The sequence below is a fragment of the Trichoderma virens genome (assembly GCF_000170995.1).
Source record: "Trichoderma virens Gv29-8 chromosome Unknown TRIVIscaffold_92, whole genome shotgun sequence".
Classification (NCBI taxonomy): Eukaryota; Fungi; Ascomycota; class Sordariomycetes; order Hypocreales; family Hypocreaceae; genus Trichoderma; species Trichoderma virens.
In genome coordinates this window covers 366,716-389,176 of record NW_014013657.1, presented here as the reverse complement: position 1 = coordinate 389,176, position 22,461 = coordinate 366,716, and the positions used below count along the sequence as shown (strand labels likewise).

At 51.0% G+C, this 22,461-nt stretch overlaps 9 protein-coding genes across 9 annotated transcripts; 2 read left to right on the top strand and 7 right to left on the bottom strand.

Moving 5' to 3' along the window:
* Positions 1-15: 15 nt before the first annotated feature.
* Positions 16-1,752, bottom strand: TRIVIDRAFT_38321 (uncharacterized protein; the record flags this gene model as incomplete). The annotated part of the gene is made up of 2 exons (XM_014094073.1): positions 16-1,414; positions 1,469-1,752. 2 exons carry the CDS (start codon positions 1,750-1,752, stop codon positions 16-18), a joined length of 1,683 nt encoding a protein of 560 aa, XP_013949548.1.
* A 3,804-nt stretch (positions 1,753-5,556) lies between these two features.
* On the top strand, positions 5,557-8,618 carry TRIVIDRAFT_232555 (uncharacterized protein; the record flags this gene model as incomplete). Its single annotated transcript, XM_014094072.1, has 3 exons — positions 5,557-5,694; positions 5,787-6,362; positions 6,443-8,618. 3 exons carry the CDS (start codon positions 5,557-5,559, stop codon positions 8,273-8,275), a joined length of 2,547 nt encoding a protein of 848 aa, XP_013949547.1.
* Positions 8,619-8,628: 10 nt separating this feature from the next.
* TRIVIDRAFT_80105 (uncharacterized protein) lies at positions 8,629-9,822 on the bottom strand (the record flags this gene model as incomplete). Its single annotated transcript, XM_014094071.1, has 3 exons — positions 8,629-8,913; positions 8,967-9,048; positions 9,125-9,822. 3 exons carry the CDS (start codon positions 9,645-9,647, stop codon positions 8,817-8,819), a joined length of 702 nt encoding a protein of 233 aa, XP_013949546.1.
* A 680-nt stretch (positions 9,823-10,502) lies between these two features.
* Positions 10,503-11,364, bottom strand: TRIVIDRAFT_38083 (uncharacterized protein; the record flags this gene model as incomplete). The annotated part of the gene is made up of 2 exons (XM_014094070.1): positions 10,503-11,130; positions 11,207-11,364. The coding sequence occupies 2 exons, from the start codon at positions 11,362-11,364 to the stop codon at positions 10,503-10,505; spliced, it is 786 nt and encodes a 261-aa protein (XP_013949545.1).
* Positions 11,365-12,102: 738 nt separating this feature from the next.
* Positions 12,103-14,061, bottom strand: TRIVIDRAFT_64743 (uncharacterized protein; the record flags this gene model as incomplete). The annotated part of the gene is made up of 8 exons (XM_014094069.1): positions 12,103-12,122; positions 12,164-12,395; positions 12,471-12,505; positions 12,614-12,886; positions 12,982-13,017; positions 13,083-13,535; positions 13,623-13,790; positions 13,869-14,061. The coding sequence occupies 8 exons, from the start codon at positions 14,059-14,061 to the stop codon at positions 12,103-12,105; spliced, it is 1,410 nt and encodes a 469-aa protein (XP_013949544.1).
* An 869-nt stretch (positions 14,062-14,930) lies between these two features.
* Positions 14,931-16,522, bottom strand: TRIVIDRAFT_64744 (uncharacterized protein; the record flags this gene model as incomplete). Its single annotated transcript, XM_014094068.1, has 3 exons — positions 14,931-14,990; positions 15,123-16,311; positions 16,476-16,522. The coding sequence occupies 3 exons, from the start codon at positions 16,520-16,522 to the stop codon at positions 14,931-14,933; spliced, it is 1,296 nt and encodes a 431-aa protein (XP_013949543.1).
* Positions 16,523-18,146: 1,624 nt separating this feature from the next.
* On the top strand, positions 18,147-19,155 carry TRIVIDRAFT_228377 (uncharacterized protein; the record flags this gene model as incomplete). The annotated part of the gene is made up of 4 exons (XM_014094067.1): positions 18,147-18,285; positions 18,345-18,434; positions 18,495-18,563; positions 18,620-19,155. The coding sequence occupies 4 exons, from the start codon at positions 18,147-18,149 to the stop codon at positions 19,153-19,155; spliced, it is 834 nt and encodes a 277-aa protein (XP_013949542.1).
* A 287-nt stretch (positions 19,156-19,442) lies between these two features.
* TRIVIDRAFT_64746 (uncharacterized protein) lies at positions 19,443-20,081 on the bottom strand (the record flags this gene model as incomplete). The annotated part of the gene is made up of 1 exon (XM_014094066.1): positions 19,443-20,081. One exon carries the CDS (start codon positions 20,079-20,081, stop codon positions 19,443-19,445), a length of 639 nt encoding a protein of 212 aa, XP_013949541.1.
* A 766-nt stretch (positions 20,082-20,847) lies between these two features.
* TRIVIDRAFT_228375 (uncharacterized protein) lies at positions 20,848-21,393 on the bottom strand (the record flags this gene model as incomplete). Its single annotated transcript, XM_014094065.1, has 1 exon — positions 20,848-21,393. The coding sequence occupies one exon, from the start codon at positions 21,391-21,393 to the stop codon at positions 20,848-20,850; it is 546 nt and encodes a 181-aa protein (XP_013949540.1).
* Between the last annotated feature and the right edge of the window lie 1,068 nt (positions 21,394-22,461).

Below are 22,461 nucleotides of genomic sequence, written 5' to 3'. Positions count from 1 at the left end.
TAAATGTCCCACTATTCATTCGTGACTGATGCGCCCAACGCCGAGCACGCACCAGTATGCCAATTCTCTCTTCTCTCTTGTTTCCTTGTCCTTGCTCGGCGGCCCGTCCATGTCGGCCTGCGCTTCAGACTCCCACTCCATGCGAACAAACATGGGGATCTCAAGTAGATCCTCGCCCTTCTTGAGCGGGCTAGTGTCAATCTTCTCGTTGCCCTTCTTTTCTAGCTGGTCGATTCGCAAGGACGCCGGGATAACTTCCAGTACTATGCTCACCCAGTTTCGCCCCTTCTCCCAGATCTTGCCAACTTCGGGGCCCTCGTCCGCCTTGCGGCTCCGGTCCCTTTCGTCATCCTTTAGGGCATCATCCCACATGTCCGTGTTGGCATCGACCTCAAATTGCGGACACAACACGGTCACCCTGCTGGAGAAGCGGCCTGGGGTTTTTGGTGGCGAAGCCAAAGTGACCTTGATATTGTCGAAAAGAGGATTCTTGAAAGTAACGACAAAATGATATGCTTGGTGCGGCTTTAGCGGTTCTTCTTCCTGGACCATGGGCCTATATGTTATCGGCACAGGCGTAGCTGTGGGATTGAGCGGCCGAATTGTGATTGTTGGTATGTACGACTTGGCAACCAGGCGGATCTTGAATCTCGTAGATACGACTTTTGCCTCTGGTTTGGATATAATGTGACGGCAAGAAGGACAACGTTTTGATCGTTTGCTTCGAAGAAGATATGCAATTGGCCGAAGCTCGTCTTCGAATCGTGCAGGCTCCGTGGGCTGCTGGCTTCGCTGTTCAATTGAAGCTGTCACGCCCCATCCCCCATCTATGAGCTTCTTTATATCCTTTGACTCGTCCAGATTGGCGATTTTGAGACCGTCGTTGGTGCCGAGTGCTTCGCGCATAATATCTGCCGGTCCTTGTTGCAAGCGGCCCTGATGACCACGGCCAGTATATAATGACATGATTCGAGTCAGAGCGGCAGGGGACGAGAAACCCAATCCATCATGTAATGGAAGCCCGCGTAATGAGGTATTGGATTCTGAGAGCTGTTGCTGATAAAAGGCCTTCAGGTTGGCAAACTGCAAATCCGCGTCGACTTGGTCGTCAGGCACGGGCGGCTCGTCCGGGTTGTCTTTCCGACGATCCTTGACATCTCTCAGCGTAAGCTTGGGCTGGCCTCCATTGTTCACCTTGGAGAGTTGATTGTATATTCCGCTGGGCCGGTCGAATTCGATACCGATCTCGGTTGAGGTCCAGTTGCAGTATTGGCAGAAGAGAGCATACGGGCCGCCGCTGGGGTTCGTTTGATACTGTGTCGGGAGAAGATTCGCATCCGTGGTAGGTTGGATAGCGCCAACTTGGAGCGGCCCGACACAGACCGGGCATTGGTAGCAACTTCGTGTACATCTGCTCCAACAGCGATTAGACTTGGTCATGACAAATAACGTGAAAGGGGCTCCCTACCTGTTGCCTTCGCTGCGCAGGTTACTGCTAGGCACCTCAAACAAGCAATTGGGGCAATAATATGTCACGGATTCCTCCGTTACGCATCGTGGACATCGGATCTGTTGGCAGTCTTCGCAGTAGAGGAGGTACTCGAGGGGATATAAGCTGTAATTTGACCGCGGGGCTTTTGGATCAAATGTCTGGTCGTTCTCCTCAGGGTCTGAAGCCGCACCGCCTGGGCCGAAAACAGTCTGATCCGAGCAAGGGCATTGGATGTATGTGTATGGGGTCAAAGGCGCCATCTTTCACCTCACATCTCCGTTGGCGCGTGCGTGGTTGGTATGAGTGAAAACACAAGTGGATATCGTCTGCTGCGTTTCATCACGAAGTCTCGGTGAGGAGCTCGGTGAGGAGCTTGTGATACAAGGTGAGTTCGGTAAGTGGGCTCTGTCTTCACGTGATAGCACCCAGTTATCAGATCGTCGAGCTTATCAGTTGGGTGGCTTATATAAGCAGTCTACGATCCCATGTACTCCGTACCTCGTATTTGTTCCCCGCTTTCTCTTTCACAGATGCGCCCCGGATTCTGGATGATGATCCTGGCCAAGCTCTTGCAACGGGCGATCGATATTCTGCAATGACGCTTACATGACAAGCAGCAGCTGCCGGCTGGCGGGAGCATGTTGAAGCCCGGTAGTGGCGGATCTGCAGTCTCTTCTCCCTCGAGGCCCAGGCCGCTACGAAGATGAGACGGAGATGGCCGTTTTCGTTTGATATTTGCGCCGCTTGCAAATTTCAAAAGCACGCCAGCTTTTCACCAGCGCTTCACCATGTGGATTTGTCAACCTTGAGAGCTCTTCCAAGTCTGCCTTATACCCCCACCTTAATATATTGCGATCGCTGCAGCTGAACCTGCCAGTTGTCAGCTCGTCGCCTTCATCTCGTGTAAGCTCGACGACAATTTCCGCTAGGCGCCTCAGATTAGGAACCCCTATTCATGTCATCGGCCACGCAAGCAACCGTCGGCATTCTGGGACGCAATCGCTCCGCAGTATACTATAAGCAATAGCGCTAGTGCTAATGCCCTTTGACAAGCTTGCCTACGCAGCTAATCGAGGCAGCCTCAGAGCATTGTTTGATACGAAGCCTTAGGGTTCTGAGCTACAATGCGAGATGGCACTAACACTGTGAAGTGCGCTGTCCTCCGCTAGCCATGGTTGGGTGATTTCAACTGGGCTGTGTCTTAACATGCCATACCGCCCAGTTTTGTCTTGTCGGTGAGGTCGACGTGTCCGCGCATGTCTCATCACGCGAAAGGACACTCCAAAGTAGCAAGATGCTCCTCACTGCCCTCAAACAGAACGCTCTACGGCCTTTCTCCTTTTGGGGATGTAAGCGGGACGATGAGCAATACTGTCTCTGAGGGAGACTTTGCTCGCATCGATGGCGGTACCACCACACTCTACTTTGGCCAAGTCAGGAACCAAAGAGGAGAAGCACGGGAAGCCACAAGTAATCAGGAACAGTGGCTCGTATTTAACCTTTCCCTTCAGCTGGCTGAGTGAGCACGCAAAATCGATGTTTACGAGCGTACGTAAGGCTGACCAAACGAGATCGGAAAGAGGCGATTTCGGAATCTGCGCAGTCTTGATTTTACCGAGGAGGCTTGCAGGGAAGGTGTCTTTGGTTGAACGCTTAAGCGGCGCGATGCTACAGACTGTGGATACTTGCGATAAAAAAAATTTCAAGAAAGTCGCAAAAAAAGCAAAAACAAGGGCTAACCGCTAGCAGAATGCGACAAAGTCTCATATGCTGTGAAACCATCTGGGGAGAAGGGAGGAGGGGAACAAAGCCTTTTTTTGCTCTCTTGTCGGTACGGAGTACACATCGCCATCATGTCATGCTGGTTTCGGCCAACAAGCTGCAAGGGAGCTGCGCTCGTTTTGGGGGCCATGCAGGTAACGCAATAATGGAAGTCAATGATGTCCGCACGACGTCGGGCGAGCTTTGGCGCATCGGATCTGAGATGGCCGCAGCCCACAGTCCGTCAGTGCCGCCGAAGTGGAGTGGACATCGTGGATCCTTGCTCGAATATTACCAGGTTTGAGGGCAGAGCCCGGATGGCATGATGATACTCGTCATTTTTTTCGGTCCACTCCCGGGCGCCTCCTCACGGGAGACGGACGGGGATTTCAACATGCGCTTCACTTCGAAAATCGAGGCAGAACAAGAGAGCCGACGAAACGATGGACAGCCAGGAACACACACCGCATGAATGTGGGCTAATACTCGGGCTCTGCGCTTGAAGAGGAAACGAGACATGTAACAGGCAGAGGTCGGCAATCCCGCGGACTTTTGCGGCTCTGCGATTGGGCCTGGGGCTGATGAGAGGAAGCTCAGCTTGGCAATAGTCTATGCTAGAGGGAGTGACGTGGATGCATCTCCGTTGACTTGTGAAAGCCCAGCGCAGAGAAGGATCCTGGCTCAGCCATCTCTCTGCGTCGCCGGTCTTGACTGGACGGACCGTCTGCCACAGTATGCACTGAGTGAGCACTGCGTGGCGGGCCCCAGACCAAGGCGGACGGATAGAATCAATGGATCAGGATTCTCGTGGTCAGACTGGCCGGTCGCGGCCGTGATATGCATCCGGAGCTTGGCGAAGACGAGAGCAGAAGCGATTCCAGCCAGCTTGTGCCGAAGACTTGTTTGACAGTAGTGCTGCTGTAATGTACGAGTACTGTAGCAGTACCCAAGCCTATGGGTCTTTTTCTCTCTCTTCAGGTTTTTTTTTCTTCACAGCTGATGATGCTCAGGTGGAGCGAATCATGCAAAACAAGGGTCGGATGCTGGGACTCGAGTCTGTGCCAGCTCACCACCGCCTCGTGCTTGCTGCAGAGCCAGTGAGCGGCTGGCACACCCCTGCAAGCGATGAACGCTTGGATGAGACATGGTTGGCCATTTGCCCAAAGAAGCGTGTGCTGATGAAGACGATGTCATCCCTGCTTCTGCGCCTGCTTCTACATATTACATGTGCATACAGCCTGCGTGGTACCAGGCCTTGTGCCTCCGTGCTTCCGTGCTACAAGCTACAAGCTGTAGTGCTGTATAGGCTTGTACTTGAAGTGTTGAATGCGATATCGATGAGACATGAATGTTTTGTTGGTACTTGTACCTCGGTGGCATGGCATGGATGGCGCAATGTACCATTTCGCAGCAAGCACTGCGGCGGGGTACCTGCTGCCTCAGAATGGGACTGTCGAGTTCCATGTTCGGTGCTTGGTGCCTTGATTGATGCAATCGCTGGCCTGATGCCGCGCTAAATGCTAGTGCCTAGAGCTGCTAGCACCATCTCGCTCGGGCTAAAATACAGGGGCCGCATCCTTGCACAATGGCGACTGGCCAAGGCATTTGCGGCGTGCTGCTAGGGGAAAAGGAAAATTGCACGGCGCCAGCTGGGGGAGCTAGGCCTAGCTAAGAGCTGCTAAGCAATTGCCTTTTCGGCACCCGACGCAAGAGCAAGCAGCAACACGGAAACGTCGTCTCTCCTTGTTCTCCCTTTATCTTTCTGTTACTTTATACTTTGCGACTCGCCGTCCCTCTCCACTCGCCTCGGTTCGTATGAGAGGCCGGCCTGGCAATATGGTGGCTGTCGAGTGATTCATCCCATGGCTGCATTCGACTGCCAATCCTCGTGATACCGCCATCGACTCGGCGGGCGTTGAGCAAGCTTCACAAGCTCCAAGCCTTGCAGGAACCACACTCCCTCCAGTTGCACGGCCGGGGAACACGAGAGCGGGCTCACCATCACTAGCCTGTGACGTCTCGGGCTGTCCTTTGCCTTTGCGAGCTGGAGATCGAACTCGATTTGCCTTTTACCTGCCGACGACTGGAGCTGGGATGGTGTGAGGGAGTGGGAAAGAGGGTTAGACTTTTCTTTCTGTGGATGCTTCAGCCTGCATGCTGATATACATATCCATACCCAAGGGTATACACACACGCCATATATAACAACTTGGCGCCTGTCTCGTCCACAGGCCGCACACCAACAACCGTCCGACCTTTGCGGGCAGTGTCAACTCCACTCGGTAACGTCTTTCCCGCCTCTGATGGCCGGCCCGAGAGCACGATCAAGCAGCGTCCGCAGGGCTCGCGGCCTTTCGATTGGAGAGGATGGCAGGCCGGTGCCGCTCAAGCGTTGGGATGGTGCCAGCAAAACGTGCAGGGACTGGGACGGGCTACGAAGGGTGAGTCGCATGGGCCCAATGGGAAAACGCTTGGCCCTGAGCCAATGGCGTGGTAACAGCAGTCTAACCGGTGTGGCATTGCATTGCCTTAGGACCCGGATATATGGGAGCGAAACGGTAACTGCCTTATTCACCTCTATGCAAAGGGTGATTCGAAGCGCGGGCCATCTTTCAAGCTGCCCTTTGCGGCTCTGCTGTTAGCCGGCTGCCTTCCGCTCATCGAAAAGTTCCTGGTACTGGAGGGCCTTGCGTCTAGGACGGCGCAGGAGATTGAGAGGTGGGATCAGCTGCATCCTAGGTCGACGGCTGAGCTGTATATCCCGGCCCCGCCTCATGCCACCGATAAGCAGGCTCAGCTTTACCACCTGGCTTTCAGAAATTTCTTTGCGTGGGTTCTAGGGAGGCCAATCGTGGGTGAAAGCCTGGGAAGTGCGCTTGTAACACTACTTCACTCCATGCGCGAGTTCAGGTCTTCTCCGGAAAGAAACGTGGATGATTTGCTCACGTATATGCGCCACGCTCAGTACCTCGATATGGCCGAAGTGCCTGTCCACGCCACAGCAGCCCTCCACCTGGCGGAAACATTTCAGCTGAGTGACTTGTATAAACAGGCTTTTGCTCATTGCGTTGGCATGCACGACCGCCTGTTTTCCACTGCAGAGTACCAGGTAGGGAATAAACCCGTCGCTTTTGTATTCTAATCCATTTCTCTTGAGAGCTTGGCCGCTGATTTCGTCTCATGTGACAGCTTATCAGCGCGGTATCGCGAACGCTCGTCCGCAGAGCACGCCTAGAAATGAACGCAATGCTACAGCAGACAGCCACTAGACTGAGGGGCTTCCTCGAGGAAGAGCTGTCGGAAACGAACTTGGGCATTCCACCCGGAACGCGCGCGCACCTCGAGAGGTTCCGAAGCTTTCTGCTGTCCTTTTACTCAGCCAAGCTTGGCTACTATCCTCCCAAGACATTTAGCGCAGACCTACTCAGCACAATGGCGGAGGATTTTGACGCCCTATATGAGCTTCTGGTGGATAACGACTACACCGTATCGGATGTCATACCATCTGCGGCCGTTGGCGGCATCTGCACTGAGCAGCTTGTCCAGACGTTTGACGAGAACAACAAATTCGAGCCCTTGCAACATCCTCTACCTCAGCTACCTCAGCTTGAGACTCCTTACGATGGGCTCCGCCGCCTCTCCAAGCTTCCATTCGTCGAGAAGGTTGTCCCTGGACAGCGGCTAGTTACGATCGCATCCTTAATCACGGCATCCAACTGGACAGAAAAATGTTTCAAGAACGACCTCGTACAGGCATACCGCAGATTCGAAGAGGACGCAATTCTCTCCCCCAGCAAGGCTGACAAGAGCGAAAAGATTTCACTGCTCGAGGCTCGCAAGGTGCGATGGATCATGATTTACGCTGTCCACCAAGTCCTGCGCAGTGCAACACGAAAACCGGCAGAGGTGTGGGGCGAGGAGGCGTCTTATCACCTTACAGTCTCGATGAATGGCACCCCTCCATGGTCATCGGCATCCCACGAGACGAAGAAACCCCTACGCATCCAGACGGAAATTGTGGCCAGCGACGACCTTGTGACCAAACGGGCCATCAAGATACAGGAAACTCCGGTGGACAAGATAGAGATTAAGCCCGATATTGACTACTTCGCGTTGACGCACAAGAGCCGCAATCCATCCATGTCTACTCTGTCGGACAATTCGTCGCCTGCCACCCTATCCCGGTCGAGCTCGTTTTCCATCTGCCTGAGGCGCAACTCAACCATCCGCAGGTCGCTAAGGAAATTCAGGAGGAGCTCCATGTCAGGATCACAGCCGTCAACGACGCCGCCATCGCCGGCGAAGCCCTTGTACCACGAGATTGTTGTACAGGGCTATGGAAACGGGACACAAACAGTCACGGTAGAGCCGGAGGATGAGGGGCTGACGATGAAAGGCGCCCTGGCGGGCCGGAGTGATTCGACGGCGTCGTCTCAGTCGAACTCTAGCTCGAGCACTACTGCCTCGTCAGTGCCCGAGAGCATGAGCAGCACCATCGACACGCTGTCCACGAGCGCGCTGTCCAGTCCCACGACGCCCACGACAGATGCCGCCTTGGAGCTTGAGATGATGCTCGCTCGTTGGGGTCCACAAGACAAGGCCCCGGTTAGACTGGATCTGCCGCGTTCGGCATCAGCCTGCGCCATTTCCGGCGAACTGCAGAGCTTAGCGGCAGGGCTCCACAGCTACGTGGGAGCGCTTGACAGGAAAGAAGACGTCAAGAGAAAACGAAGAAGCCTAGAGCCCGCGCGGTCGGCGCCGGCGCCAGCCGCGCTGCAGCGACGCTACACGATGCTCGGGGACCTTCGACGGAAGAATTTTGGGTTTGAAGCCAAGAACATTTCCGTCCGCATTCGTGAGAATAGCATTAGCGAGGAAACGTGGACTCCCAGCCGCAGGGATTCGGATGATTGGTCCATAATGTTCGCCTTTATGGACGGGACTGAGACAGAGGCTAAAGCTAATACGAACGACGCCTGGGCACAATATTCAGATCTAGGAGGACTCACTGATATGAGTTAGCCCACGTATGTCTATATGCATGCATATGATTGGGTATAATGAGAGATGTGAACAGGGCTGGAGAAGGAAAAGAAGAAGGGCATCATTTCTTGCAATGGTGGAAAAGCAAAATTTTGGTATTTTTTTTCTCTCCTTTTAATTTTTTTCTTATGTTTGTTGCATATTTTGGTTGATACCCAGTGTCGGCTGACACGCTTACGATACCATTTTCTCTGGCTGTCATTCGTTTTGTATTGGACATTCTTTTTTTCTGTTTGCAAGTCCTGGGATATGGTACAAAAACGGGCTACATAAGAGAGCGCATTGCCTCTTAGACTTGAAGATGAATATTTACTGCGAGAGCAATTCGAAGTGTCGATGCAAGCTGAGGTCATTTCTTCGTATTCGTCGCATTGCGGGCATACATACAGACTCATATATATACATATACATACACGTCCCTCTGCTACCAACCATGTCCTTGATTAACCGCGTTACAAGACTGAGAGCACATGTCATGTCATGGCTAAAATGTTTTGAAACAGTGTTTTAATACAAGCATTTACTCGCTCTTTGAGCGTGAGGCGGGATCGAGACCACTGACCAGGTCGCTTCCGATGGACCAGATCATGTAAGTGGGCCCAACAAGCCAAGCACCGCTTTTCGAACGAATTAGTTGGTTTCACAAATGATTTGATGAGTTTGAACCTACTTGGGAATGATCCAGAGCAAGATGAGATCCTGAAGGGGGTTGTGGCCAATGTTATCGAAGCCGCTGTAGTACTCGTTGGCCCCTATCCGCTGTTAGTTGGATTCACGCCAATTCGTGGCCTTTTCTCCTTTTTGAGAGAAATTTCGAGATTTCCTTACAATACAGAACCGTCTTGCTGAGTGTCATGACGGCGGCGCTGAATCCAATGAGAGTGGCCCTGGCACCAGCCCTGCCACTCACGACCTTGACTCCGGCGGACGAGCGCTTGCCGGAGAAGAACCAGGCGCAAAAGTACCAGAGGTAGAGCAGCGTCTCGACGGCATTGAGGAGGCCCTGGGCGCTGGTGAAGCCGTTGCCGGCGTGGAAGGCCTTGAAGCCGTAGATGTGGTCTACCTCTCCGTAGAGCTTGTAGGGGGCCCAGATGGGCCAGTGGAGGGAGCCACCGGGCATGGAGAGCGGGCGGAGAAGGACATAGCCGGTATCCCAGATGACGAGAGGCAGGGAGATGGCGAGCCAGACGAGGGTGGCGGTTGTGGGAGCGTGAGCAAAGGAAGATTTGGAAGATTTGGAGGATTTGGTGACGGATGATTTGGAGGAGCGTTTGGCGGAGGGGGTTGCGGGGACGAAGGAGGAGGGCTCGACGCTTGCGGCGCGAGAGGAAGAGGCGCGTGTGGTGACCATTTTGGAGAATCTGGTGGTTTTGGTTTACGGTGGGTTTGTTTGTTTGTTTTGTTTATGTGTGAGAGGTGAAGCGTGGGGTGAGTATCTTGAGCTTGAGGATGAGATGAGAAATTGGGCGGGAATTGAGGGGGAGGGGCAAAATAGCGCGGGTCCCGGATTATTAGCGTGGGACGCCCAATTGAACAAAAACAACAAAAGGACAACAAGCAAAAAGCGAAGAAGAAAAGGAGGAAGGATTCGCGAAATCGGTGGTTTTGTGTGTGAGATCTTGTGTACAAGAGGACAGCGATGCAACAAGGGGGATGGCCGTTGGGCGAATCACAGCGAGCAGTGACATGTGCTAAAGAAAATTGGCTGCCGCATGGAGATTGGGGGTTTTTTCGTTGCATGTTGCCGTTGGGCTAAGAAGCAGAGCTAACGGCCCATTTGGGCTGCCAAAGCTGGAGCTTTTTTGGGGGGTGACAGGGCCCTGGAGGGATGGAATTGTCCGATTCTTTCAGCGGCCAAGTTGCTCCGGAGGCCGTGGCGTTTCGGGGCAATTTGGGGCTGATGGGAGATATGAGATGCACTATGGACGGGAATGTGATGCACTACTACTACATGTTCAGATCAGGGGTGGGTGCATGTGATGAGATGAATGTGATGAGATGAGATGAAAATGTACAATGAATTGAATTGAGTTTTTCGGATATTACAATATGCTGACACGAGAGGTCTAGTGTCGTCGTATTTAGTTGAGATTCTTCCCGAGACATTGAGGATGATGCCATCCATTGTGCTTCCATTAGCGGTGCACTCGCATATCATGTGATCGTAATCATGCAGCATCAATCCTTCCATCAATCTCCCATCCCTTCACCCGCCAAACGTGTCTCCCCCATTCTCCAGATACTCGCGCTCCTCGTCCGTCGTCTCCCGCCCCAAGACCCGATTCCGGTGCGGATACCGTCCGAACCGCTTGATAATCGCCCAATGCCTCTTCTCGAAGCCCAGGTTTAGCTGGCCGTACTCCCTGGCCGCCTCGGGATTGGCCTGCAGGACCCTCTGCGCCGCGATCCGGTACTCGTGGGCGACGTCGGACTCGTCGCCGCTGCCGTGGGTGTCGGGGAGCAGCAGGCTCTCGACATCGCGGGCGAAGCCCTGGTACTTTTGCACCGCCAGCTCGTGCAGACCGACGTCCTCCGAGTGCATCAGCGGCACGTAGAACCAGCTGCGGCAGGCGAACCTCCAGCGAATCTCGGGCCACTCGTCGGGGATGCCGCGCTGTAGTGCCTCCAATGCGATGTCACGGGCCATGGAGTCGAAGTAGTTGAAGACGATGGGCGAGCTGTCGCCGCGGTAGCAGTTGCGCGGGATCTGGTCTAGCAGAAGGACTAGGCTGAGCCAGTCGTGGGCGTCTCTGGGTTGCAAGGCGTAGATGATGTCGTGGCCGGACTTGATGCCCCCTTTGCGGATGGCTTCTAGCGTAGGCGCGAAGCGCTCACTTTATGAGGGTGACGAGTATCAAAGTCAGCTTTGAGCTTTGAGAAGAAGAAGGTAGCGAAATGACGGTGACTTACACGCATAGCTTGTCAAAGTCTGGTCCGCCAAAGAACCATTTCTTGTTCTCTTCTGTGCTGGGCATGACGAGACCATCTGGGCCTGACAAGTGCTCGAACCAGAATTCCCGGACGCTCAAAAGCACGTCTGGCGTCAGGATGAGTGAGACGCAAGACATGGTTTCTTTTGACGGAGTATGCCCTGTAGTAGTTGTCGTCGAGTTGCGGTGACTACAGCTTGTGAACGCTCTTGAGTTCAGCTGCCGCCTATAAAACCCCAGAACTGGCTGTTGTCGATTCAACACAGTTCGACTGGACCGCACTCCTTTTGAGTATATATGCGCAGCAACTAATACATACTTGCTCTTAGACCAGCTCTATGACGTCCAGTTTGTGATAAAAGGCTATTCATTACCCACCTCGGCAGCGGTACAGCGGCCCGGACAGGCGACAACCGAACAGCGAAACTAGCGATGCTTTCATCAATAATATTTCCGTGTCAGATTTATCAGACCAGCAGATTCATCAGACACATGACATGGGAGGAGGAAACAGGTTGCAAAGAATATGGAAAGCTACGTATCAACATCTCGGACTCGGGGTTGACTCAAGAGCTAGCTCGAAGCTGGGTTTAGATTTAGCACGCCGGGTCGCTATCGGCAAAGGCCGAAAGGCCGCAGACTAATATTATTCATCATCTCAAGCCGCTTACAAAGTTCTCAATCATCGAATAGCCATAATACATGCAGCCCTCCGATTTGCTCAGGAAGAACAAGACTTGCAGCGCGGAGAAAAAAAAAGGCATCCGAACTCGAGCAGCCAATCACACGTCGTCATCCGATGATTTATCATCATGGCGATACGCCAGTTCAGTAATTGGCGTGCGTCTTGCATTAAACACTTTTTTATTTTCCCGATTAGCTAAACGATCTCATTGCTGGTTAAGTTGGGGTTTGGGTTTGGTTTTTAGCCACTTACAAATGTCCATTTCTTCCAGCGACAGGCCCTTTGTCTCCTTGATGAAGAACCAGGTGTAAAGCACCAGCGCCCAGTTGAAGCAGCAGAACATGAGAAAGGCCTTCCACCCGAGATTGTTGACGGCGGCGGGCGTCACTTGGGACAGCGTGAAGCCGAAGAGCCATTGCGTTGCGGCGCCGACGGCGATGCCTCCTTCGCGGACTCGGGTCGGGAAGATTTCGCTCATGTACAGCTGCGTGTTTGATTAGCACATTGACATGCGTCTGGGTCTAACTAGAGTGAGATGTCAAAGAGATTTAGAACTTACCCATGGGATGGGGCCCCACGAAATGTTGAATGTCACTACGCATTATTACGTTCCACTGTTAGCGACTTGACTTACACGCAGCCAGTATCTCACAGCACTTCGCATCACACCATGGAAACGAAAGAATAAAAGAAACCACTCACTCGCTTCCAGGAAAATCATCGATATCGACGCAATGGCCGGCGGTGTCAGCGACCCGGTGCTCATGGGCGGATACCGCTGCGTGAGCACACTGATGATGAACATGTACGTGCCCATGAGGAACGAGCCCGCCAGCAGGGACCAGCGGCGGCCGATGCGCTCGACCAGAAAGAGCAGGAAGAAGGCGCAGCTGACGACCTTGCACACGCCGAAGAAGCCGCTGAGCAGCAGGGCGTTTTGGCCGGCGCCGACGGCTTGGAAGACTTGCGGGGAGACTGTGGTGGGATTGAGAGCGTTAGCCGTGGTGTAGCTGGGATGAGAGGGTATCAGATGAGATTGAGATGGGATGAGACTTGGGATTCGATCGTACAGTAGGCCAGGGAAGTGTTTCCCGTTATCTGGGCGCCTATATTCTCCAAGTCAGCATGTTGAAACATATCACAGCAGCATCGGGGAAAAGCGAAATCTCACCAATCTGGAGAGTCACGGCCAGAAAGATGCGATATCGGTTCGCCGGCAGCCAATACTCCCTCCACGTAACGCCAGCCGTCTGCCTCTCCTCCTCCTCAATGCCCGCCACAATCTCGTGAAACTCCATCCGCACCTCCATGCGGTCCCCGCCGCGCACCCAAATCAGCGACTGCAGCGCCTCCTCGTGCCGGTCGTGCTGCGCCAGCCACCTCGTGCTCTCCTTGGTCAGCAGCATGCCCAGGCCCAGGATGCCGCCGGGCACCAGCTGCAAGGCCACGGGGATGCGCCACTGTCTTGTTGACGGCTCGATGTGCTGCGCGGCGCCGTAGTCGACCCAGTAGCTGACGGCAACGCCCAGGGTGAAGAAGAATTGGAAGAGACTGCCGAGCTGGCCGCGGATTTCCTTGGGGGCCATTTCGGCGGAGTACATGGGGATGATGACGGTAGCGACGCCTGTGGGAGAATCGTATCAGCCAGGATAGCCTCGTGGTGATGGTATTCGCCATGTTAGTGTATATGCGTGTATATGAGCATGCGTACCTGCGCCAATGCCGGATATCGTCCGTCCGGCGTACCATGTCGCGATTCCATGCTGGTAAAAGAGCTGCAACACGGCGCCGATGTTGAAGATGAGCGATGCCACCGCAAGAGCCCATCTTCGACCGTAGCGCGCGGTAAACGGCCAGACGAATAAGCACGAGAAGAAGGCTGCAGAATCAGGAATGCAATCAACATCAGAACTCATATTCAATCATTGAAGCTAATGTTTCTCGGTTCAATATATACCTCCCGCTTGAAGCAGACTAGCCGACAGCGAGGCAACATTTTCCTTCTCGCCCTCGCTGAAGCCCATGTCCCGCTGGAACGACTGCAGCGTCAAGACGCCGCCCACGATGCCCGTGTCGTAGGCGAAGAGAAAAGAGCCGACACATGACAGGGCGACGAGGTATGTGGCCCTCCATGTGCCGAGGCGCGTCATGATGGGCTGGTTGCGAGGGTTTGCATGAGGAGATTGTCGGGAGCTGGGATTGAGAATGGACTTTTCTATCAACTGGGGCGAGTGATTGACGATGGGGTTCAATGCTAACGAGACGTATATATAAGGTATTTATATCAAAAATATGAGAAAGGAAGGAAGAAGAGAAAGCAAGGGCTGGAATAAAGCCCTCAACACTAGGATGAAAAAAAGTCGTGAGATTCGAGTCTGCAGGTGAGTGAGGCGATTGCAGTTTGACGTAATCGGGGCTGAGCTGCATTTACATACATGAGCGCAACCGCCCAATTCATCCGAGCAAAAAACGACCCCAGAAAAAAAAATTGACACACACACATACAAACAGGCTATTTCCCATTCGAATTTCCTATTACTACTATCCCTATCTGTGGTGTGACTGTGACCCGGGGGGTGTGTGGTCTCATGCAAGTCCCACGCAGCTTATCATGGAGAAAAGGCTGCGGGGAAGGAAATGTCGGATATCTTGGCTTAGCTTGGTGCGGAGAGACTAGGGGGGGGTTTATTTGCCCGATTTATTGAGGAGAGGGTTTGTTCTTTTACTCCATGTTCCGGGTTTGGGGGTGGCTGTGGCTGTTTTGGCTGATTCAGCGAATTGTTCTCATGTGGTGGTTATTCAGTGTTCGTTCCAATGATTGTGGTATACATGTAATACAAGTAAACTCGAATTCCAAATCGATATTCGATAACCCCTAATAACTGGTGGTCGACATGTAAAAAGAACTAAACGCTACAAAGCTTCAACGTAATTTACAAAAGTTCTCACTCCGGACAGCTGGGAAAGCCCCTCTGCCAAGAGGATCTAAGCCAAGCAGCGGATTACAGCTTCCAGATCTCTAGTCTGCTTCCTCCCCTTCCGGATGCAGCTCACGATGTGACCCAAGCACTCGTGCTCTCTTGTTGGACAAGTTATTTTTTAAGCACTTTCCAATTAACCCCCCCGCCAAAAGACCAGCGAAGCCACCGCCCCAGAGGAGAGGGCAAAGGACCAGCGCCGCCAAAGGAGAAGCAGCTATACCCAGACCTACTATCGCCATCTCTCCCATTATCACTCCGGCAGCGCTAGTTCCTAGGCTCGATGTCACGATTGTTGTCATCTGAATATTTTCTGCTGTATCTCGATCAAGAGGCTTCTCCTCAAAGATATTTGCAACCGCTTGTAGAGTCAAGGCTGTCTGTGGATGAGGAAGAACAAATGACACCAAGGGTTTGCTTCCATCGTGCTTTGGTCCTACCAGCCTCAGAGGAAGAACCTCGTCAGGAAAATGAAGAGGATCTGTGAGCGTGATATTGTACCAAGACGGAATCAAGACATGAAACGTAACGTCGCTGGGATCATTGCCCTGCTCCCTCATTCCCTGCCGAAGAGCCTTCATAGCAATATACAGCCGGTCCAGACAATCCGACTCGCCCAAAAATGTAGCCGGCAGTGGCGTGTCCTTGGCCTTTGCATAAAACGCTGGATGCCACGAGGTATCAGGATGCCAGACAAAGAAGCAATCGTTCTTATACTGGGCTCTTCCCGCCTCCATGTCGACAAAATTATATACGATCTCAGCGAATCCACTTTTGCCCGCGCCGCCAGACGAGGTGAGAACGTTGGTGCGCCAGAGTTCCTCTCGGATATTCGCCAGATTGTGATTCACTTGCTTGACCTCCTCCAGCAGCTGCTCCATGATGGCTGCGATGGCCACAACGCTCACACTTAGCGACTTGGCTATGAGACGCACGCCATGAATTTCCGGAACAATCTCTTGCGCAGCCTTCTTGATTGAGTCTGCGGGCTCGGAGACAGAATTGCATGTAGACGACACCGCTTCGTTGATGCTCCTGGCATCCTTCTGTATGTTCTCTGCAGTCGTAGAGAAAGACTTGGAGAAAGACTTGGATAAAAACCAAACTGCTCCATCGATGCTCCCAGCAGTTTGCTCTATGGTGTCCAAGCAACGAACTTGAGCGTCGGCCATCCTTTCCCAATGGTCTTTAAGCTGCCTGACATTGCTAATTTTAGCATGATTGAGCTCTGTGAGGCTGTTCATATAGTTGCGGTTGTCATTGATCTGGTCTGGGAGATGCTTGTTGAGAATCTTGGTTGTGCTTGCTTGCTGTCTCGCCGCCTCGCCCTCCTGGATGCTCTGATAGAATATTCCTAAATTTTTAATAGGCTCTGTACCAATACTTGTGATGGCGCTGGCGACTTCGCCAGGGGTAGGGAGTCTTGGGAGAGGTAGCTTCCACTATACAGGAAGGTTCGCCGAAGACATTTGCGTAGTTTTGTCGTGGAAGTGAATTTAAACTTGTTCTTAAGATGGATGGGAAGTTACGGAGCAAAAGGAATTGGCAATCGAATGAGGGAGAAGAGGTGTAATATCTTTACTAACAGCGAGGCAAGGCCTGCGGCCGCCAACATCAGAGATTCTATAGGCATAATGCAAGGCTTCCCAACATGTTATCTATATCGCTTTATGTTGTCATTTACTTGAGCCTATTGGATCGACATGCCGGATTTTGAAACGCGCTGTGGCCGCGGCCCGGTGGCTGAGAAGGCATGATGGCCATCTTTATATGCGGCCATAGAAAGGAGGTAGAGAGAGGGATACCAACCTATATTTATCTTAGAGAATAGTCACTGCGGAAAGGCTGAACGCACTGTTGTTGCAGCCAGCTGATGTTTGTTGTCGGTCTCTCGCGCTGCTGTCCAAGTATGGCGCTGCTGTTGTAGCTACATGTAGTTAAGGTGGCGAGTATAGGTACATGGAACGTTGAGAACCTATTTGTCGCGACCATACTTAGGCGTCCTGGAAAATCAGTTTGCAGTTTCTCCAAAGTTCTAGTTGGTGATACGTCTAATACAAGCGATGTTGAAGATGGCGTGCTCCATGGCGTGGTGGGATAATTGTGAAAGTACATCACTTGTAGCTACATGTACGCACACACGATACCAAGCGCTGATTATATCAGATGACTGTAGGCCCAGCCTCTGTTTTAGATGGCGAAAATGACAGCGCTGCCAAGGAGACGATGCGCCTATTGCAATGGAGGATCCAACTCCAAGTGTTACAAAATGCGCCAGCTAGCGCCCAACTGCATGTATTAGAAGCAACCCTCAAGTTAAGATTGTGCATCGTGTGGGCTGCCACTGCACTGCACATGTATTTTACTCATTTTAAGAAATTCGCTTAGACCCCAAGACTTTGGTAACCATGCCAAGTGAATCGCTCAAGATAACTAGGCTGGTAATTGAATCATTCGGATTGAAATGGGCGGCATCTGTGGCTTGCGGGGGCGGAGAACAAGCTGCTAGTTTCCGTCGAGGAGGGTCGGCTATGGGGGAGCTATTGATTGAGGCGCTGGCTGTTTTTGGAGTGAATTGAGTTCTTATGCTGTGCTGATAGTGACTTGAATCGGCTGATTCATTAAGTTCAAGTTTGTATGCGTGAAGATGCATGACGGCTGCGGACATGGAAGGGACTAACAAACAGGCCATTGACAAACATAATCACACTCGATAGCATGTCCCCAAGTGAATCGATTCTCTTTACATGCTTTAGATGGATCTGAATATACCATATCCGACAAACTCTGGTAGCAAGAACCAGGTGAATCGTGCAGATGCATAGGCTACGTTGATTCAACCGCCAGTCTGCATATAAATGCCAGCCGTGCTGCGCCGTGCTGCGCCGTGCTGCACGTCAACCACAATGACAACGCTGATATGTGCAAATAATCGGTGCCATATGCAGGCTTCCCTTTGCTTTCGAAGCCACCGAATGGCTTCACTTAGGGGATGGAGTAAAGGAGAAGTTTTGGTGCGCGCTCTCGTTGAACAGGCCTTGATAGGAGAGTCACAGAGAATCATGCATCGCTATGAGGATGCGGCGTATATAAAGTTGATGGCATTCGGTAAATTCAACAGCCAAGATTCTCGGTTCTGAACACCTTGGTCCCTCGTGAGCTTCATGGGCTTTTACTTTGTTATGCCGCCCACGCATCCATCGTCAAGATAGCTCCTAATATCTGCTCGAGTAACAATACTCTTTGAGAATTTAACCATGGCGCGCGAGCATTCAATAATTCGACGATCCAAGAGTCACAGCTCCAAACGCAAGATTTGCAAATTCCCCAATTGTGGCCGAGAGCGCAAGTCCACGACTCGTCATGGCCAGACAACCTCCAAATATTGCGAGTGGCGTAATCATCTCCTACTTCCCTCTTTTCATGACTTGCATTGTTTCTAACGCAAAAAATAGATTCGAATCCAGCCAATTATGACAGCGTGGGCATGTATATGGCAGGAAGGGCACCATCAAATACCTCTTCAGAAGCATTTTCCAATCATCGTGCGTTTCTCTTTCTTGGCTCAATGTATCTCTCTGCTTCAAATGCTAACGTTATGCCAGATTTGGCATATGTGACGCCTATTAATACCAGATGCTGTGAACGACAGTCGTCCATGCCTTGCTACAACAGTGAGTCTCTCTTTCAAATTCACCATGTGGCCTCTCTACTAACCCCTTTCCCACAGGCACATGCCAATTCCAAGGTTGCAATAGCCCCATTCATGCTCGATCCAAGGCCTTCTGTTTACAACATGCGCAATCAATCTATGAAAATATCCTTTCAAGTTGTTGGCACCCTTCTACTGCGCACTCCTGCGCTCCGCCGTCTCCTCCTCTGTCTCCATTGTCTCCGCTACAAATACCTATCGAAGGTATCAGACGAGATGGAGGATATCCGCCCACTTCTACCAGCAGTTCAACAGATGGACGCCGTACATCTATCGAGAGCACTACCACTGTTGGGACTGCACCTGCTTCAGTCACCACTACAGTTGCTGCCTCCAGCGCTGCCCCAGCCGAACCAAAAATTGAGGCAAAGCTCGAAACTGTCAGCCATGTGGTTGATCAAGAGAAGCATCAAGTGAATAATGAGAATGATGGTCTGCCGACGTTCTTCTCCGGTGTGGGCGTTGGGCTCTGTATTCTGTTGCAGATAATCCATGTCCTTCTGCGACTCTTGCTAGAACTGGCACGAGGGATGGGAAAGCGAGGGATGTGGTGAACAAAGAGAAGGTTAGACGGACAGTTTGAGAATATCACGGAGAAAGAGGAGGGCCCGTTATTATTTAAACGCGAAGGAATTCGGTTATGTTAACTAGGTAATATGAGTGTCTACGGCTTTCAACAAGCCAAGCAAAGGGGTCTCTGCAACTCAGTAATACAAACAGGAAGCAGTACAAAAACATTACCATTATCTGCCTAGATTAATCTGAATCCAGCGCATCCTGATTCATGCTTCTCAACCTTGGCAAAAGCAGGCCAATAAAGTAGCAAATTGTCCTCGTCTTATTAATATGAGCCATACAGCTGCTCGTAGAGATCCTCGAGCATATGCATTGCGCCCATATACCGTCCACCATAACCAACGCTGATCAGAAACCTAGTGGAATCTCGAATCTCAATCACAAAGGCCGTATCAGGTGATTCCCATGAGATTATCCTATTCGGTGCGAATGGTAAGCAGAAGCTAAATTCTCCCTCGCGCGAAGGATCTGTGTGATAGAGTCTGGTATGTAATCCTGGCCTGTGGAAACTTGGGGGCAAAATGACAAAAATTCCGAGTGTTTCCATTAGGTCCAGACACTGTATATGGCCAGCCTCAACACCGATATCAAAAAGATCGAAAAAGTTCTGTAGCCGGGCATGAGTAAAGCGATCGATTCCAAGGAGAGGTGCAGTCTCAATGTCGTCTTCGTCAAAGGGAAAGATTAGCTCGACACTAGAGTTGGTTGCATCCGAATAAGCAATAGAGTCACCGGAGCCGGAGCCGGAGTCGGAGCGGGAATCAGAGCTGGAACCGGAGCTGGAACCAGAGATGGAATTAGAGATGGAACCAGAGCTGGAGTCGGAGCTGGAGTCGGGGTAGAAAAGCTCTGGAAACTGCGCGATGATGAGCGACATGACACTATGGTCACCGTTACCAGCCATCTTGAATCAAATTTTGCTTGACAAGTCGAATTAGAATAAAGATCGTTGTGATTAAGTTATGAGAATGCTTGCTCTGAGTTGAAACACTGGCCATCCATTTTGATTTATAGCTGAGAGCACTCGTACTTCTCTTCAGTAAGAATCATTGAACGTCCCTGTTCTTTGAAGGTTGGCCTCCGTTCTCATTGAGTTCATTTTTACCTTATTGCCCCTTCCATGGCCTGTGCTAAGAAGTGTTCCGAGAAATGAACTCGGAGATATTTTATAGTTCAGAGAGTGTCAATAGAACAGCGTCATCTTTTTTTTTTCGTCTCGAAATGGGACTAATATGAATAACTCGTCACGTTTGTTGCCTCGTAAGAAATATCCCAGATGCAAAAAAGTATCGATTCATTGCAAGGAGATTGAAGCATTCATATACAATTCTTTCAAGCAGCCCTAGACAAATATTGCTAACAACTGATCCAGCCGGCCGGGAATTCTCACACTTGCAAGGACCTATGCACCTTTTTTTTTTCTTGATGCTACTCAGCAGTGGACCAATCACTTGAGGTTCTAGCAGTTTTGGTTAAACGAAGGAATTTGCGAATGTTAATTGATAATGAATGTCCATGATTTTCAACCAGCCAAGCAAACGAATGTCTCTACAGCTTGCTAACAGGAAATAAGCCAAAGTAATACCACTCTCCTCCTAACTTTGACAACCCACAATGCGATTAACACCCAATTACCACTTCCAAATCATGAGGAAATCGGGCCACTAAAATCACAAAACCTGCTCCTCTTCGTTTGAGCCGTACAGCCGCCCGTAGATTTCCTCAAGGAATTGTAACCCATCACTAATATTGGCCGTAAACTTTTCGGGGTCCAGCAGTTCAATCGCAAATGCGTTACTAGCCAATCCGTTCAAGACATTTCCGTTCAACGCGAAGTTCGTAAAAATACTGTCTTCCTCTTCGTCTAAATTGTAGGCATCATAGGGCGTTGTATTTAAACCTGGCCTGACGAAGTCAGAAGGCATAATGACAATAATTCCAAATTCTTCCCTCAGATCGAGGCTTTGCGCCGGAAGGTGATTGTCGTTACTGTCTAGGTCGTGAAAAGAAGAAAGCGCATCTTCTCGCGGGCCCTCAAAGAAATGATAAGGTCCAAGGCGATGTTCAGTCTTGATTTCATTTTCGTAGGAAGCAGACGAAACGTCAACAGGGCTAGCATTTATGAAAACGATGAAGTCCTCTATCACCGGGTAAATAGCCACCGGAAAGGCCATCACTTCTCTGCAAGTGTATTCGACCTGGAAGCGATTGTCCATTTTGAATCAAACTTTGCTTGACAAGTGTGATTGAGATGAAAGTCGTAGTTGTGATTAAATTTGAAGATGTGAATGACTGAGAGAGATTGATCTGAATGAAAATACCGACCATCTAATTTATACTTAATAGTGAGTGAAAGAGTGAAAGAAAGAGTGAAAGAAAGAGTGAAAGAAAGAGTGAAAGAAAGAGTAAAAGAAAGAGTGAAAGAAAGAGTGAAGAGTGAAAGAGTGAAAGAGTGAAAGGAATACACGGCCCCGACCGAAACTCAAAGAACCAAAGTACCAAATAGCACAATCAACAGCTGGTGGGAAAAAGGCGCGCGCTTCCAACCGTTCATGATATCGACGTCAAATAGACGCGCATACCCTAAGCGCGCGAATTCGAAACGAACAAACCATCTGTCATTGTCATCAGCTACCCAATCGAATATAGCCATGCGGTCGAGAACACTCAGCGTTCTCAATAAGAAAGAATACAGCAGCATTCACTTCATCCTTAGGTAAGTGTTCTTTTGGGAGCTTTTGTCGATTCGCCTTCACTAGACGCATTACATCTTTCAAGTCAAAACTAGAGCCTCCAAAAATATGACCGAGAAGGGTTCTCGACAACCTTTGATAGTTCAAACATAGTGCCCAACAGGCCCTTCCCTACCATGAGCATCCATCTCCTTTTCAGAAAGTGATAGATGAATGCTCCAAAACCATCGTTTGCCAACTATCATTAATGACAGTGGTCTGGATGCCGAGTTTGTTTGGTATAGCCTCAGTACCTATTCGTGCTCATTCCCCTCCGCTGATCTCCGCTCTGGCTTGATAAACGTTGTTTACAATTGTGGTTCCTGCAAAGAGGAAGGTGAATGCTAACCCAGCGTTGAGAGCATTGCTCGGGACATCAACCGCTCGGGGGGAGATGTTGCCTTCTTAAGTGCTTTTACAGATTCGATATGCTTTATGGTCTTATGAAACTGCATGTCGTGCAGTGTATCAGTATAAATGCTAGAGCCAGATTGGACTGATGCGGCGAAACCTACGATGGAGGATATTGTAAGCACGCTGTAGGAGCCACTG